Genomic DNA, 18,795 nt, shown 5'->3' on the forward strand with positions numbered 1-18,795 from the left:
CTTTTATTTTTGTTTTAGTTTGCTTTAGCTTTTTACTTAATCTTGTTGATCTTGCACTTTCTACAATGCATTTTTATTTTACTTAGCTATTTTATTTTATTATTTCATTTTATTGCATGACGTTTTATGTGAAGCACTGTATATAAAAATAGATATATGAATAAAGTTGATTTATCTTGGATTAGGTAGGCTTATGGTTTATAGGATGTCGTTTTTAATGAACCTTTGAACTTTAAAGTCTACTGATGTAGGCCCCTAACCTATGCACTTTAACGAAAGGAAATCGGGCATGCTACGCCTCTTTGCCTACAAAGTCCATCTGAATACACAAAGCTCAGTTCAAAAGGACTGAGAAGTGGGCACTTATTGATTAGAGGTGATTGAGGATCAAGGACAGACACCCCGATTAATGCAGTTGCACAAAAATGAGGAAATAATCGCAACCACAAAAGTTCATTAGTTCAAACTATTAATGAAAACACCTTTTTATTTAAACTGAATATGAGACAGTTGCCTCTTTGGGTAGGAATCCTACATCGCTATAAAGATTGACTGCAGCAGTGAAGTTACGATGACGGTATTTAATAGTATTCTCCATTTATATAGTAGGCCACTAAGATCCTCTGAGACCAATCTGTTAATTATCCCCAGAGTAAACACGAAACATGGGAAAGCAGGATTTAGTTACTATGCAACAAATAGCTGGAATAAACTCCCAGAGGATTTAAGACTTGCCCAAACTCTGAGCACCTTTAAAACAAGACTGAAGACTTTTATGTTTGCTTTAGCTTTCTGCTAAATCTTAAATACATTGCACTTTCTAAAAAGCTTTTTTAACTTTGCCTTTATTTTTATTTATTTTTTTATTTTCTAATATATTTTCTAAATATTCTATTTTACCCATTTCTTTGCATATGTTTTCTTTTACTTATCTATTATTTTATTTTATTGTATGACAATGTTTATATGTGAAGCACTTTGAGTCTGCCTTGTGTATGAAAAGTGCTATATAAATAAAGTTGCCTTGCCTTGCCTTGCCTATATATTTTTTACAATTGTTGTCAATTTGTGTGTTCGACATGGTAATTCGATCTCATTTCAAATTAGATTAAATCCCACGGTTGTTTAAATCCCAGATTGGCCAACGACATTTTAGATTCCGCACATTTGATCATCAAGGACAGGAAAGCATCTGGACATTATTGGTCCTTTTAAAGCACACGAGCGCTGCCAATGCATGTCTAGACAAACACATGCACATTAACACCTTTTAGAACCTAAAATACAAAGGGCTTCAGCCAATAGACACGCAGATACATGGCCTACTCTGCTGAAATTTACAAGATGATGTAAACATGTGTGTTATATCATGAATCGGGCTGATATAAAAAAATATGAAATTAACTCATCTTTTTGTTTAGAAAAATTCAGAAAGGTTTCAGTTCTCAAATATTATCATTTTGTTATACATTTGTGGTTTATGTTACAATTTGGATGAATAATTAAACCCAACAGGGCGAATGATTTAGAAGGTAAATAATAATCTCAGCCGAATGAGACGTTAGTGTATATTAGCCCGAGATTATATTATTTCTAGCCTCTTTATCGTCCCTCCAGGGGGACGCTGCTGGTCGTCTGCGAGCCATGCCCATGCCCTTTGCTGACACATTTCCTGCTCCTCCTTGGCGTGCGGTTTTTGCGATGCATTTTCCATAAATTCCAACCATGCTAGTATGCATATATCATTTTTTTTTTTTTTTTTAACATTTAAAAGATATTTATATTTTTTAAATGCCGTCCATGACGTTATTTGCGCCTAACCCGATACGCCATGTTGTACGTCATTATTTACTTCTGTGACCAAAAGAATACCCCGGAACTTCCGCTGAATTATAACGGAAGTAAGTACGTGGCCGCTTAGGCTGACATTCTGCATGATGGCGACAGAGGTTCAGAGCGGCGACCTCAACAATGGCAATTCTAGCCGGCTCGAAGTCTCCATCGACGGCCTTACACTTAGCCCCGACTCCGAAAGTGAACCGGGAAGGGTCGGGGAATCGGATTCCGTTCCTACCGGGCCCGAGGCGGCGGAGCCTGGTTCTGCCGAAGCCGAGGATGGGGAAGACGGCGCGACAGACAAATATACCATGGAGAAGAAATGGGGGTTTGAATTACTGGAGCTTTACGGAATGGCCTTGAAATTCTTTAAAGGTATTTGTTGCTTAATGTCATGTTATATTCTTAAAGCAAGGTAATGTTGGCTACCGTTGTGCTTGTTGTTAGCGAGGGGAGAACCATGAGTCTGGGCCCTGCTTCTACACTCCCTGTCTGAGGTGGAGATCAGCGCTGTCACCGCTTAGCTGCCGTTGTCATGCAAACCGCACTATTAGCCGAGTTCAAGCCAAGCCCACTGCGAACAGTAAGAAGCTGCTTGCAAATGTCACAACATATGTCCAATCACGGAAAACACCCGTAACGTGGTCATCGAAAGTGTGCTTACTTAAATGTTGGTTTAGCATGTTGTAGCTAAGCGTTTTTGAACCTTGTCATAAAACATACGCACTTTTCCGGATTACCTTTTACGCCTTGGGTCAGTAAATCACGTGACTACTTCAGTTAAATAGCCACGTATCATTCATGGAGTTATCTTGAACCACAAATTTGTTTTTCGAACTCAACAAACACACCCTTCTTTAGTCATTCATGCCCTCTTCTGCTCTTATTGGATAGGTTTACATATTGGCAGCTGGATGTATGCAGTCAGGGGTGACCGAAAAGATAACACAAGATCATTTGTGAGACAATTAAGACTTTGCCTGCCATCTTCCACATTAACTGCTTTCACAAGCATATTGCTGTAAACATGCATATTGACTAGATGTCACATACACTCATGCTGGAATGTCAATGAGCCTGTAAGTCTTGTTCTGTCTCAATTAATAAGAAGACAGTGCCACAGAAACAGTTTGAAGAAAACTTCTGCAATTTAGATTTCCCTGAATGTCAGCCACAGTTGTAAGTGTTGATTTAATTAGGAAATCTAAGGCCAGTTGAGGACTACTGTGCAAACAGGTTCTGGGCCTGGTATACCGCCCTGTTCAATAGAAAGCGGTGTATTGTGTCCATATTAGGCTAGGCCACATTGCGCAAGTTTAAGAGAGGCCTTTCACCTTCATTCAAATCCAATTAATCTTGTTTTTTATTTTGTAGGAATGAACAGTTGCTAGGTGTTTGTATTTTATTTTTGAGGAAAAGAGCAGATTTCCAGAAATGATCTTGGTATAGTATAAGTATTAACCCTACTCCTGCTAATAATCTTTTATATTTAGATTTTTAACGCTGTTACAAAATGGGATAGAAGCACACCTAAATTTTACCTTGCCTTGACAGCTGGACAGAACTATGTGGAATACATATAGTAGAGATGAATGACAGATTCAGGCCGAAAAGACCAAAGCCAACCAGTTAGAATGTTGGTGTTTCCTGTGTCCACAGATAAAGATGGCAAGGCCTTCCACCCCACCTACGAGGAGAAGCTACGACTAGTGGCTCTACACAAGCAGGTGTTACTGGGCCCTTACAACTCAGACGCCTCCCCCGAAGTGGGCTTCTTTGATGTGCTGGGCAACGACCGAAGGTAACACCAGCTGTGTGTGTGTGTGTGTGTGTGTGTGTGTGTGTGTGTGTGTGTGTGTGTGTGTGTGTGTGTGTGTGTGTGTGTGTGTGTGTGTGTGTGTGTGTGTGTGTGTGTGTGTGTGTGTGTGTGTGTGGTCTTTTAACTCTGGCATGCGTTCCCATCCGTTACAGTAAACAGGAAAAAGAGTGTTGAGCATAGCACTTTTGTCTGTTGCTCTCTCTGTCTCCTTCCTCTATATATTACCTCTTGCTGACCCGTGTGGAGGACCCCCCTCACACAAAAGTCATTATTTTGCTGTATATTGTATTTTTTTTTAATAATAAACATGACAGCCAAGGTACGATAATACCGTATCATCCTAAAGGGAATTTTATAAGAATAGGGAGAAGAACATTTAAAATAGATAAATTGTGAATTGATGACGCATGTCTTATATAATCCTCAATACATTTTCACAATTCGATGTTGAAATGCTCATTTTAAGAAGTAAACATTCTGCCTTGAAGATTTAATGCCATAAGGTTTTTATATTTTGGCCTACACAATATTATCTCCTCAACTCATCTGTGCTTCTCTCTCCCTTCTCCTCCCTGTCCCTCCCTCTGTTCCCAGGAGGGAGTGGGCCGCTCTGGGCAGCATGGAGAAGGAGGAGGCCATGGTGGGGTTCGTCAAGCTGCTCAACAAGTGCTGCACCCTGTTCGCGCCCTACGTCACCTCGCACAAGATCGAGAAGGAGGAGCAGGAGAGGAAACGGTACTACACAAGTCAGATCTGGATCAAACACGGTCAAAACGTCACGCACAGTTGTGTCTTTTGAAATTAGTTATAATAAGGGCGCATACATTATCCTTAAAGGTTTCTTTCCAATACAGTATACCTAACATTATGAGGTGTTGTCTTCAACATGGGATATTGCGGCAGAATAAAGCAGTATACAATCAAACAATCTCAGAATAATAGCAAAGGTACAGTCATCAGTGTGCTGAGAAGTCTTTTTGATATTTTTCCCCCTGCATTAAACATGTCCACCTCTCTGTTCTCCCTGCAGGAGAGAGGAGGAGGAGCGTCTCAGGCTGGAGGAGGAAGAGAGGGAGCGACAGAGGCAGGAGGAGGAGCGGCGGCAACGCGAGGAGGAGGAGAGGCTGCGGAGGGAGGAGGAGGAGCGAAGACAGGCGGAGGAGGAGAGGCTACGCATCGAGCAGCAGAAGTACGCGTGTGTGCATGTACTGTGGCTATGTCTGAGGTGTTTTAAGGCTGATTGATGCGTTATTGATTTGTGTGGGTAGGGAAACTGCCTGTAGTGGCTTCTCTGAGGTTCCGTGCGCAGGGTCTCTTGTTCCCCTCTCTTGTTCTGCCAGACTGCTTCATAATTCATCATTCACGGGGAAGGAGCCCCGTGTAAGATGGACATGAATCCTGATCCTTATGACCTGGCCATAGTATTTCTGTGTGAAAGATGTTTATTTGTATTCAAATCTGGCCAGTAGGGCTGTAACGATACGCGTATCAAACCGAAAATCGCGATACTCAAAGCCACGATCCTGTCTCGCGGTGTGAGAAGGCAGAAGCGCGATACGCCCTTTCTAACTCTGCTGTCAAATTGTCCGATTGAAATTTGCTAATAATTTGTCTAAATAATAGTCTGCTGACAGCGCCCCCTCCTATCGATGCCGTAAGTATGCGACTGCAATCCTCCGTGGCTACGGAGGATCGCATTTCTCCACAGCCGTCGAAGTGCTCATATGCGATATGAACGACATTTATCCAGAGGGGCCTGTGTGATCCTGTCTCTAGTGTTTTGTGTGATTTGACTGGCAGTTTGTCTGCTTATAGGTCGGAATGAAGCGGCCACCGATTATTGACAGGATGGGTACTTTATTCTACCAGACTCGTTCGCTTCTTCACTAGACACACGCGCTACCGCTCGCTCTCCTCGCTCGTCCACTCACTCGCTGACGTCACTCACACACGCATACGCACATTGCCATTCTGGCGCACACATATGCTACTCGTAACGCCTCGTTATTGCGACGTTCATGACATTCAGGTTTTTCTCCATCTATTGAAAGTTAGGCTATTAAGCATGTTGCATTCTATACGGCCTGATTATGTCATTATTTAAGCTACATAGCCTAATAAGAAGTGCTAATAAGGATATTTGACTAAACCAACCAAACAGTTGAAAAAAGCATCCTCCCACACGTTATTTCTTTATTCATTTAGCTATACTTTAATAGTATTCTTTCTGTTCAAATCTGTTCAGTGTTCCAAATTATTTGTTATTAAATGTTACATTAAGTTAATTGGTATATAAGTGTTGTTTAAATAAAATGCTTTTTAAATTTCAAAAAATCGTGGGATGTATCGAACCGTGGGTCAAAAATCGTGATACAAACCGAATCGTGAGTTTGTGTATCGTTACAGCCCTACTGGCCAGGTAAAAATGGTAATTCAATCACGGCTTCTAACATAAAGGAACAGAATCGAAGGGGTTTGAGGTCAACCCACAAAAGGCTTATCCTTCTTTGAGAAGGTAACATGGCTGCCGTTGTTTGTTGAACCGACCAGGCAGCAGATCATGGCGGCGCTGAACGCCCAGACGGCGGTGCAGTTCCAGCAGTACGCGGCGCAGCAGTACCCCAGCAGCGCCGAGCAGCAGCTGGGACTCATCCGGCAGCTCCAGGAGCAGCACTACCAGCAGTACATGCAGCAGCTCTACCAGGTCCAGCTGGCCCAGCAGCAGGTAGTGGTCACTGCGGCTAAGGGGGGGGGGGGGGGGGGGAGAGACGGACGGACGGTCGCAAAGTAAAATGATAAATGAACACCCTATTCCAGCCTGAGCAATGCAATGAGCAAACGGTACAGAGAAAGGGAGAATTATCACCCAAACTAAAAACAGTCAAATGCAAATCCTCCTGACAAATAATTGCATCATCACACAAGCTGTGTGTGCACTTCAATGAATATTTTGACATATTAGACGACCCAGGATGAAAAACACATGTAAAACAGTAAAGCTTTGCATTAGCATTGCAGCCAGAGCACTTTGTTAATGTTTTATAAAATTGATTACCTGTCCATATTAATACCGTCCTAAAAATATGTTGTTCAATTTCTCTTAACTGAAACTGCTCTTGGGTTGTGCTAAATTAACGCTGTTGTCATTTCAGGCTATATCATATCATGTGATTTGACATCAGCCAATCAGTGGGATGTGCACCTCACCTATATGTCCTGACCTTTATGAATGGACAATATGTGTGCAAAGCTTGGGCTATATAAATATTGATGAACACGAGTTAGGTAGTACTGGTTGATTTTGAAAGGAGATAATGTACAAACTGTATCTGCATAGCCTACATGCAGAATATTATTAAAAGCATTGAAATACGAAGCCATTGCTGTCCTAAGGCTGGCCCGCCTGAAGCTGCCGGTTGTCAGAAATAATAATGATTACATTATTTCCTTTCAGTGTTTAGGCCTTGCCTTTTATCAAAAAGCTATGAATAGCAACTTCATGTAGTTCTTTTATCTTAAGTCTTTTATCCAAATATGCCACAAACCCTTCTCTTAAACTGGATTTCCTCAGGGGTCTATTGTATATAAAACAAGAATGGGGGGCTGGGAAATGAAGTGCAGATCACTGCTTCCACCCTTTAGCAGAACAGATAAATGCAGCTCACATGAGGTAGACTTCATAAGGCGTGCTCTCTGGATTATACCACTAGTTCAGAGTGTTTAACCGTAAACCGCTGTGTTTTGGGGAGAGGTTTTAACGACTCTCGCCCTCCCCCTCCCCAGGCGGCCCTACAGAAGCATGCGGAGGACGGTGTGGTGCAGGCCACCCTGGACGCCAACAGCTGTGGCGGAGGCGGCGGGGATCACGCATTGATCAGTGCGGCCTCGCCTCTCTGCGCCACGCTGCCCTCTAGTGGTGACGAGGGCCCCATGGTGAACGGAGGCCAGTCGGACTCGTACTCGGAGAGCATGGAGCGGGAGCCCGAGGCCGAGGCAGCGGACGAAGTCTCAGAGAACGGACCCTTACTAGGTGCGTAGACTCACACGGACACATCGACACGGACACAAAGAGGTGCACAGAGAGACATTGTTGTGCCCCAAGCCTGGGGGAAAAGGATGGCTCAATGAGCCCAGCTGGTCTCAGGTGAACAGTGACCGCCTGGAACTACCCAAAGCAAACCAAAGCCTTGTTGCACACGTGCAACTCTATCCTTAGAGTTCCCGGTTGGGATAAAGGACATGTCCTGTGGAGAACTTGAGTTCAGGGTTCAGATTACTGGAAACCGGTGATAGTTAACTCATTAGGGAAGGGCTCCTACAGACGAAATGCTGACAATCGTCTCAACGCATTTCCATTGTCAATGAATCCTCAAGCTTTGATTTATTCACGGGCTGCTGATAAAATGCAAGTGTCACAAAAGTCGTCTGTAGGTTTGTGTCTAACAGTGTTGTCGTTGTGTCGCGCGACAGTGATCGCCGACTCGGCGCCAGTGATCGCGGCGCCGTCCATGTGGACGCGGCCGCAGATCAAGGACTTCAAGGAGAAGATCCGGCAGGACGCGGACAGCGTGATCACGGTGGGCCGCGGCGAGGTGGTGACGGTGCGCGTGCCCACGCACGAGGAGGGCTCCTACCTCTTCTGGGAGTTCGCCACCGACTACTACGACATCGGCTTCGGGGTATTCTTCGAGTGGACGGACGCCGCCTCCGCCTCGGTCAGCGTGCACGTGTCGGAGTCGAGCGACGAGGACGAGGATGAGGAAGGTGGGACTGGCGATGACGAAGGCTGTGTTGAGGATGGAGCAAACTGTGTTTTTTGGATGGCTTGCCGTAGCTCTGGTTCTGGTTCTTCGGATTATATCCTGTTCTACACGTTGCCATTTTTGGTTTCATCATTTAGGTTGTGATCAAATTTCTTTGTAGTTGTATTTTTCACATTTAGCTAATATTAAAGCTGACGTATTATACCACCAGGTGTGTGTGATTAGCTGTTACAAGCCGTCCACGTAGATGTACGCTGGATAGATCAGTCTCCTGCTGCCAGTGGACAGTAGCAAATGTTGCTCATCTATCAGTCATACATCTAGGTGGACATGCCCACTTGTGATGTCAGAAGAGGCTGACTTTCTAAACGGCTTGTAACGGCACATCACACTCACACCTAGTAGTATAATATCGCACCTTTTACTATTATTCATCCGACATAGAAAATTGATTGTGACGTTAGCATGTATCGCTAATGCTAGCGAGCCGTCTGTTGTGCTACCTATTTGACCCCACCAACCCCTCTACCGCCCCCCTCCAGGTGAGCCCTCTGGTGAGGAGGAGAAGGCCAAGAAGGAAGCGGGGAAGCCCCAGACGGATGAGATAGTGCCGGTGTACCGGCGGGACTGCCACGAGGAGGTGTATGCCGGGAGCCACCAGTACCCGGGCCGCGGCGTCTACCTGCTCAAGTTCGACAACTCCTATTCCCTGTGGCGCTCCAAGAGTGTTTACTACAGAGTCTACTACACCAGATAAGCCTGAGAAGAGACACAATGGGGGGGGGGGGGGAGAAGAGAAGGTGTGTGTGTGTGTGTGTGTGTGTGTGTGTGTGTGTGTGTGTGTGTGTGTGTGTGTGTGTGTGTGTGTGTGTGTGTGTGTGTGTGTGTGTGTGTGTGGAACGCATTGTCTTTGACACGCCACAAGAGGCTGACAAGTGTACCTGTCTGGAGCCGATGTAAGAAGGTCGATGTCATCTGTGTGTCGTGTATGCGCGTGTCCCAGGATGCACCAACGTGAGGCTCCAGCTGAGCCCTTGAAGGAGAAAGGGTTTTCCTCTTCTGTGCTGCCCTTGCTCTACAATCCAACTGACCAGCGCTCTCCCCCCAGATCAGAGACAATTTCCTATTGGACGCTACCATTTCCGATTGGTCGGCAATAGTACAACACAACCACCAACAATAATAACGGCACAGGTTCACTACAGAACATTGTTACAACATTGTCCCATAGAGGGGTGGTCTCTTCGGCCATATTAAGGGTCATATTTAGATGCACACATGCACACACACCCCAACCTCCCATTCGGTCACTTCCTTATCTAGTTGTGAAAATGTATTTGTCCTCTTCCTTTTTTTTGTTTTCAGTTTGCACCTATTCAGGTCAAATGGATTTATTATTACTTTACTTCTCAAATGGAAGAAGCATCTTCTCGTTGGACCATGGTTAAGGTAGCTTTTGGGTCATGATCAGGAATCAAACAAAACTATTTTGGATTGTCAGCTCATAGGATTGGACAAGAAAGGGTTTTAAGGTTTAAATATTCCCCAGCCTACCAACGAAGGGAGCCAGGAGTACGTATGCACCAACTGGAATATTGGAAAGGTATTCATCTCTCCATAAAGTCTTACTGTGGCCAAGTGAGTTACTTCTATCTATATATCTAAGATATATATTAAAGAGGGAGGATTGTGTCTAACAAAACATTGAATTAATATTTATTTTTTTCCTGTTTGTTTTTGAAATAGTTGTGATTTCTTTTTGTGATACAATGTTCGTTAATCTTGTCACCTGAATGCTTCTAAGGTGCCTCAATTCAACTCTGATTATTTTTTCTTTTTCTAACTGGTATAAAGAAAAGCTTCAAAAAAATGTTTAGCCATACAAGAAAGTAGTCGTTATCTAAGTGGTTACTGTAAAGTAGTCAAGATTGCAACTCTAATGATATGTATACGTCTCCTTGTATGATGGTAAATTGTTTATCATCCCAGATTGGGGATTCGTTGCTACCATGTATCATCTCTTTGATTTCACACCACAGGTTTTGCATGCTTTGTGTATCACACCTCCAAAATCATACCACCTCTTGGGGGGGGGGGGGGGGGGTGTGTGTGTGTGTGTGTGTGTGTGTGTGTGTGTGTGTGTGTGTGTGTGTGTGTGTGTGTGTGTGCTACTTGATCATAGGGTTGTTATCTGCTCTGCTCTCTGTAACCTTACAGATGGCATTATTTGTTTTTTTTTAAGGTAAAACTAAACGGGTTTCACCGACACAGGGATGGACTTCCATGCATTTAACCCATAACCAAAAGACTTGCTCCCCTTGTTGCCTTGCCAAGTTCGCTGGCCAACCGGTCCACGTGAATGAATGGAAGGCAAAAAGTCTTGCCCCTCACCCTAAACAACAAGTACAAATATTAATTTCTGTTTCCGAATGTCGCTTCCCGACGCTTTCGCAAAAGATCACGAAGTACCCATGGTTTTTCTCATGTTCACTTATTTTGAAGTATGTGCCACTCAGCAAATGTTTGTTGAGTGGAGATGTTAATCTAAGCCTTTGTATGTAAATAATTCTATAAATGGATTTATGTGTGGGGTTTTTAAGATGTGGAAAATGGGTTGTGGGTGTGAGGAATCGATGCACTAAAGTATTGAGGGTGAGATGTATGTACTTTTTTTTTTTTTTTTTTTACCCCAAATGAAAGTCCAAAACTCTTGGAAAGTGTAAAAGTTTAGAGACGGCACGTGTCAGAAAAAACTCTTGGGGGTTTTCTTTGTGTTTGTTGATCCCTTATGAGTTGTAAGATCTTTTTGGGCATATATTTAATCTTGATTAAACCTATGTTCATCTCTGCTACATATTGGTTGAATGTTTCTTCAATCGATTTTGTCCTATTTTCCGTAAACATGACACAAAGTAGTCAATGGTTTCCAATCGTCTTGACATCAATCTGGATCTTCGATGCATTCCAGCAGACTGCTTTTGTTTTAATGTGCATTTTCAATTCAAAAGGAGGATTAAGGATATTTAATGGTATAATGTTGGTATTTAACATACTTCATTACTGAATACACTTCTCAGGAACGACACCTTTTGGATTTAGATTTTGTCTGGAGCTGGATGTGTCATCTCAGATGAGTTCATTAATATTGACCCATCTTCCAGAACTTCACTTTCGCTAGTTCGGTTCCCTATTCATTTTCTTATTGCTTTTCCTTTACGTAATTCCCCCACCACAACCCTTTTATTTGGAGCTCACAAGTGTCACTGAAGTAAAAGCAGAGTTGTTGTAACACGAGCTCTCCTTGGCTGCACGAATGCATCGTTTTTTACGTTTATTTGACAGGGACAATGCATAATATATAATTAAGAGATTATAGCCATAAGGCTAATTTACATCTTTTGTCCCTGTATAATAATACAATAATACATTTGTGGTGTCTGGGCTGCGGTTGCATATTTAGTTTGGTCCACTTCGCCCGAGCTCTTGGTATTGCGTAATGACATAAGTAGCAGGGAAGCCGCTTGGAGAGCAGAAGGATCGTGGGCGGGGGAATTAAATGGGACGCATTTGACTATCAACCAAAAACATTATATCTCTACCACCAGGTGTTAGCTGAGCGCTATACTGTTGTATAAAGACGAAGAGTTGGCATTGCAAGAGTATTGATTAAAAAAAGTACTACCTTGCTCAATGTAGAGTATGCCGTTAGTGTAGTATGGCAAAGTGTCGAGCATGTCAAGTGTGCAGTAAGTATGAGTATGGACGGTGAGTATGGATGCTAAGCATAAATCACTACACACACTTTGCCTCTGAAGCAGTCGAGAGCTGTAATGTTGTTATCTATTTAAGCTATTTATGAAGTTAATCACGTATTTTTTATTTTTCCTACTATATCGTATATATGTTATATAAACATAGGAATTTAACATCAAATGATTTTGTTCTTAAAAGTGAGAATTTGTTTCACATAATTATACGATTGAATGTTTAGTATTGGTTTTGCGTGGCTAGCGTCTATAAAAAGGTGTGCTTATTGTGCAAAAGGTAAAGTATGGGTAAAAAAAAAGGATAGACACACACACACACGCTTGCTCATGAACCCTAGGTGGGTGGAGACAACTCTCAAATATTATGAAGTAGTCCTATTAACAATTGAATGTGCTTCTAATAATTTTAAATATCTCCCTAATGTGCAACATTGCAGATGGTTATGCTTCAGGCGCTCCATATCTTTGATGTGGGACAGATGGGAATGTAATCGGTTACGGCTGGTTCCTGTATGGGGAACAGATCTGTCTGGAGTTCGAGGTTCTTCGCATCAATCTCTGAGACTACTCTGCATTTGCTGGTAATGCTGATATGCTCAATGTTGATATCTCTCGTGCAACTTAAGGATTGTATAACTCAAATGTTGATTTAAGGTGCCATTTTATCATAATAATGACAATATTGTTCAGGACTATTTTTCTTTGACCCTCAGGTGGCCACAGCATTATTTTAGCTTGAGACCATTAGGCAGACCTCAAGCCGGAAAACCTAATGCCCGCTCACACCTCAGACAAGCACAGTCAAATGTCAGTCACACTCAGTCAAAGAAGTGGGTCTGGCATGTCACGCGAATCATGCTCAAATTGGGTTACGCATCACATAACAGATATAGCATTATCCACTCAGAACACATGGATTGCAGCCATCTTTTTTGTTTGTTTCTAACACCAATGTAACAGGTGTTATAAGAACTTTATTAGTACAGCCTCTTTCAAAATCAGCTTTCAAAGTGCTTTACAATAACTAAATAAAAATTGCATGCATTCAATTAGGATGAAGTAGTTGCAAATAGTACAAAATACCAAAATAATAGATAGGATGCAGAAACCAGGATAACATATCACCCAGTAAAACAAACAAACTCCTCTTCTTTCCTGTTTCCAAAGCCTGATGCGGTCCAAGGCCTGGGTCTCTCTTCGTTGTTGCAGGCTGGTCCTATGAATAGATTCACTGACCGACCTCATTGACTGATTCCTCCCAGGGTCCAGGGTCCATCGTTGACACAAGCCATGGACGTTGCATGCCTGACCTGCAGCCCTGGGTTGGAGCCTCCTGTGTGCAGGAGACACAAGGAGGTGAAGCCCGGTACCATAGACCGTAGGGCTCTGGTGCATACTGTGCATACGTTCTCCACCACTAGTCTCTCTAAGTATAGAGATTTATGTTTCCACAGGAGCTCCCCTGAAACCGGCCCAGTGCAGAACAGGTGCCAACCCTACACGTTGGACATTGGTGCTGAGCGATACAGGTACGTCTGCATTCTAGTTAAGATCCTTGCAAGAATAACAGGGGTTTTAGAGGAAGTTGAAGCCAAGAAACAGAAAACAATGTGAAAGGCTTTATTCAGAAGGCTTGTGAGAAGCTTTTGCTGCTGCTTCTCCCGTGCCCCTGTTCTCGATCAGGGATTAGCGGCAGATCTGACACCAGTCATGTGGCAACAGATATCAAGCGCATCAAATATTATCCTAGTCTATATTTTGTTCCATATTTCATTAAACTAACTTCCTTTCAAGTTGCTCATGTTGTTGGACCATCCTACGTGGTATGTAAGAATTGTAGCTGCATTGGATGTGTACATTTTCCTCCGTGGCATATATTTGTAATGAATGATGTGTATGCAATCCTCTGTGTGTGCGTTTGTTTATGCATGTGTGTGTATGCGTGAGTTTGAACAGTGGATGTGTGGAATGGATGCAATGTTATCCATTGACCGTATAAGTTAAATATCAAATGTGTGTGAAAACTTTTTTTATTAATTGATATGAATGACACAGGCAACATGATTTGACACGCAAGTTATTTGATACAAGTACTCCTGTGACATATAGTGAGCCAAACCTGCTTGACTAGCTCTGTGGAGTCTCCCTGCACATTCTTCTGCTGAAACACCTTACACACACACACACTCACACACACACACACACACACACACACACACACACACACACACACACACACACACACACACACACACACACACACACACACACACACACACACACACACACAAACACACACACATAAACACACACACATAAACACACATAAACACACACACATAAACATTCACGTGCCTATCTACAAGAAAATGTTTGAAACCCGAGAGAATCATGGCAAACAAGGAAACAACTCTGGACTTGAATGACAAGCCATTGTTACTCCTCTGGGGCAGGGCACGGCAAGCATGATCTGGACACTGATTGGAGGTCGAACAAAGCAATGGTGCTAAGTGTATCAAGAAGATTAATAGAACCAGTAAAGCCATGCCGCTTTATGAACAGAGACAGGAAAACCTAAATTCACTATGCTGATATAACCTCATACTGTTATATATCTCCCAATGCATTTCTTACTATTGACCTAAGCGTTTACTTGTTTTCTTGAAGTAAAGCAAATCAATATATTCTCTATTTAAAACCGTGCACCAACCAATATTTATACAATTTGACCCTTGGAAAATCCTCAGCAGATGCTCCGGTGAGGCTCTCCCACTGAAAACTCTTCCCTGGAAGACCACAAGGTGGCACTAAAGGGCCGCATTTGGAACACATTGGTAGAGCTTGACGGGAAGATTAATCTGCAGATGGTCCAAATTTGTTAATTGTAAAGTCAATCTATAAACTTGTAGGTCTGTCTGTTTATTGTTCCATTTTTCAGCTATCGACCTATCGACCTATCAACCTATCTGTATACACACACACACAAACACACACACACACACACACACACACACACACACACACACACACACACACACACACACACACACACACACACACAAAACTCACTCACTCACTCACTCACTCACTCACTCACTCACTCACTCACTCACTCACTCACACCCACTCACTCACACCCACTCACTCACTCACTCACTCACTCACTCACTCACTCACTCACACACATTTATTAGACATTTATCACAGGATTATTCAATTTTTTCCCTCAGGACCGTCACCTGTTTTAAAAGAGTTACAAAATCATTAAATTACCTTTAAACTCAACAGAGGTCATTCAAGGATGCTTTAAACAGGTGCCGTAGGGACCGGATAACATGACTGGCCACAGCCACAGTCCAAAGACGAACAAAGCTGCAATCAGAACCAAACCAACCACCACAACCCTGACCCGGACAGCGTCCGCCTCATGATACCCATCACTGAGTACTGCGATACGGAGTCTGACCGCCCCGATGGAAACCCGTGCCCCGAACACGCACCACTCTCACATGGTGTGCTCTGCAGGGCTGGAAGCTCATCTGGGAAGCTCATCATTCCTCAGCACACAGGGTCGGCCTCAAAGAGGGAACTTCAGGACAGGTACATACCTCTCCCTGTTTATGACTTCCTTTTATGTGTTCTTCTCCCTCGTGTTGTTGAATCTTCTGGACTAAAACCTTTCGTACATCGAACCCCTCCTGTCTTTCCTCCCCTGATGCATGTTTAATTCAAGTGAAGACCCCTGCACCTATAATATACCCCCATCCTCTATAAAACATGGTATTGACCCTGTTCCCCCATAGTCACTCCAAGGACGTATGGTTTTCTCAAGGAAACATTTGATTGATTTGAGTATTAAAGCTCATCATTTCAAAGGCATGAACATTTCTATTACCTGACATTTCATTACTACTTTTTTATTTTTTTATGTATTGGCCAGGACAAAGTCTGCTCCACTTTCCAGTCTACTATGTCGTTTTCTGACATTTACAAACCGCCTCACTAAATATTTTAAACCTTTCCTTTCCATTGAATATATTTGTTTTACCAGTTACAATTTCAGCTGGGAACACTTTAGTAGTTCAAGAATATTTGTCAAACACCGAAAGTTGACATTGACTGAAACTGCATCATATCTGAAAAGCTACCTCTTACAACATGTGTCATCTTGGCAGTCCATCTGTATCTTAAAGCACATGCAGTGCTTTCATGGGCTCAGAAGGTTTTGAACACCCCAGAAGCAACATCAGTGCTTCCCGGCCCCCTAACTTGTGTACAACCCGAGAGGGAGCGCCCCTGTTTGTGTATGAAAACAGGATTCACAGCAGAGCAGCGGTTCCCTAAAGAACGTGAGAGTGTTTTAAAACTGGTCCCTTTTCCCTCAGGGTGTACACACATTCCTCTGATAAAAGCTGCCCTGACTCGCTGAGCCGGGCGTCAGACACCAGCGACTCGAGGCTAGTGCGCTACAACAGGAAGCCCTGTTGTTATCCTCAGCCAGACAACATGGGAAAGCAGAGCGCCCAAACGTGACTCTGCCCTCCATTGCACTGTACGCTCTCTCCCATCATTCAGGGACTGATGGATGCTGCTCGGAGCAGCCTGCCCTGTTCCTCTGGACGGGACGAGCCGCCGCGAGAAGGGACAGCGGGACCGTCAGAGTCCCCCGTGCACCTGTTCACCATGCAGGACGTCCTGTCAGACATCCAGGGGATGGTGGAACGGAGCCATATTATCAACGTGAGTTTTGGATTGATGCTATCATGCTGTTATGCTGTCTCCTTAGGATGTATTGATCTAGACACCATTCAAGTTTCGAAATTTCAACATCAGGGAATTACAATACGTTGCTTTGTGGGCCAGCCTGTTGTAACAAGTTAGTCGCGTCACTTTGTGAAAGACAGAATGTAACTTGAATAGGGAGGGATCATTTACAGAGAGTTTAGTCATTAGTGGCACAACATTGTATTTTTATATACAAAATGTTACTTTTGAACCGTTATTAAACAGGTTGGTCTCATTGAGTTGTCACATCTCTTTAGCAAGAGTGAGACCTCAGAACACCACAGAAGAAAGCATTATTTTACAAATCAAATCGTTGAATCTGGCAGAGAAGCAACAAGACTGGACAGCTACCTTGCTATAGTCTCTCTTCAGCTTATAGGGAGAGTCGAAACAATACAATCATCAGTAAGTGTTGTTAGATTGTCTGAAAAGGCTCACACGGAATGAAGGGAACGGAATGGCCCCGTAAATACAAATGTTCGATTGAGTGTAAAGTTATGCTTTAGGTGTCTGGACTTGGAAACAAACCTCCACCATCTGTGGTGTACTGTGTCCAGCACAGTATGTAATTATAAATCCTGTCTGCAAAATCAGGCCTTGATTTTCTTCCCTTGCATAATGTTTGTAAATACGGTCTACAAGTGTGTCCATAAATGGCTTTAGGAGCCGCAGTGTCCCTGCAGAACAGATACGATCCGTTTGAAGATCAGCATTCTCCGAAAGTTCACGGGAAAGGAAGGTTTTTTATGTACTTTAGGATAGTACAGGGATTTCCTGTGGGCTAATTTAAAGGCCCGGGGGATTGCTTTAGTCCTAAAATAAACAGTTTGTAAAATTAAACTGTTAGAGAGACAGATCTTATCTTACTTATATTATCTTGTTCATCCTGACCATAATTATTGTAATTCATATTATTGTCGTCATAATTATTGTTGTCATTATTGTTGCTGTTATTGTTCTGTTTTCATGTTTTTATAGAGGACACCACACATGGATTTAACTTGCCTGAAGTCGTGTTCTGGTGAATCAGAGATCCATTTGACGCGGACCATTTCCAGGGCTCTGGGATGCCGGTACCAGCCAGCCCAGCTCAATGTACCGGCCATGCTCAAACAACTGGAGGAGGCAAAGGTTACATATTATGCACTCATTTTATTTATGAATTGTGACATATAGATAATCGTGAATTATCTCTATGTTAATTTACATCTATTTCAGAAGGTCCGCCTAGGGGCCTGCCACTCAGGAACTGGTTGGGAGGGTTTTTTAGACCTACAATTTTAATATCCGTAGATTTATTTACGGTCTGTTCAATTGATAAAAGTCCTCTTAATGACTACCTAAATAATGTAATAAATATTTAGTTAGTTCGATGTTTACATGGTTTGTACGTTGATAGCGAACAGCATTGGGTACGAAAGCAAACAAACACATATTTGAATCATGATCGTAATGACAAAAAGCAAAGCTCTCTGTTGATTGGTTGGTCGCAGTACTGTGCTTACTTGCCTACTCTGATGTGGTGAACCTCGCTTACAGGACTATAGGCGCTGTGTGCAGGAGCAAGTGGCGGACATGAAGCGTGCTAGCACGTGCAGGACGAGCCAAGACACGGAACCCTTGGGGACCGCGGAGGAGCAATGGAGCATGGCTCTGCTGGATGCCGCTGCCACAGTGCATGTCAAGGCAGCACAACTGGAACAGGTCACCCTGTATCACAACCAGATGGAAAACATCAGGTCGTTCCTAAAGAGGCTCACTGGGGAAATGGCGAAGCTGAGCTTGTAAGTAGCATTGTTGTTGTGTTTACTGCCAGAATCGTCCT

At 43.1% G+C, this 18,795-nt stretch overlaps 2 protein-coding genes across 3 annotated transcripts in view; both read left to right on the forward strand.

Moving 5' to 3' along the window:
• The first annotated feature begins 1,885 nt into the window (after positions 1 to 1,885).
• On the forward strand, positions 1,886 to 11,270 carry acbd3 (acyl-Coenzyme A binding domain containing 3). The gene is made up of 8 exons (XM_030345027.1): positions 1,886 to 2,211; positions 3,496 to 3,637; positions 4,250 to 4,390; positions 4,686 to 4,844; positions 6,206 to 6,380; positions 7,439 to 7,685; positions 8,126 to 8,419; positions 8,961 to 11,270. Exons 1-8 carry the CDS (start codon positions 1,935 to 1,937, stop codon positions 9,173 to 9,175), a joined length of 1,650 nt encoding a protein of 549 aa, XP_030200887.1. The 5' UTR covers positions 1,886 to 1,934; the 3' UTR covers positions 9,176 to 11,270.
• Positions 11,271 to 16,616: 5,346 nt separating this feature from the next.
• The window catches only part of syne2a (spectrin repeat containing, nuclear envelope 2a), a 57,457-nt gene continuing 55,278 nt past the window's right edge, over positions 16,617 to 18,795 (forward strand). For both annotated transcript variants that reach the window (XM_030345848.1, XM_030345849.1), the window contains exons 1-3: positions 16,617 to 16,925; positions 17,949 to 18,101; positions 18,510 to 18,754. In XM_030345848.1, coding sequence (XP_030201708.1) covers positions 16,767 to 16,925; positions 17,949 to 18,101; positions 18,510 to 18,754 — 557 coding nt within the window. In that variant the 5' untranslated portion in view covers positions 16,617 to 16,766. The remainder of the gene's footprint in view (positions 16,926 to 17,948; positions 18,102 to 18,509; positions 18,755 to 18,795) is intronic.

This window comes from Gadus morhua, chromosome 21 (genome assembly GCF_902167405.1).
Source record: "Gadus morhua chromosome 21, gadMor3.0, whole genome shotgun sequence".
NCBI classification, from domain to species: domain Eukaryota; kingdom Metazoa; phylum Chordata; class Actinopteri; order Gadiformes; family Gadidae; genus Gadus; species Gadus morhua.

Coding starts and splice junctions, on each gene's coding strand:
- acbd3 (XM_030345027.1), top strand. CDS start 1,935: ATGATGGCGACAGAGGTTCAGAGCGGCGACCTCAACAATGGCAATTCT. Junction 4,391..4,685: donor GAGGAGCAGGAGAGGAAACG/GTACTACACAAG, acceptor TTCTCCCTGCAG/GAGAGAGGAGGAGGAGCGTC. Junction 4,845..6,205: donor CTACGCATCGAGCAGCAGAA/GTACGCGTGTGT, acceptor TGAACCGACCAG/GCAGCAGATCATGGCGGCGC.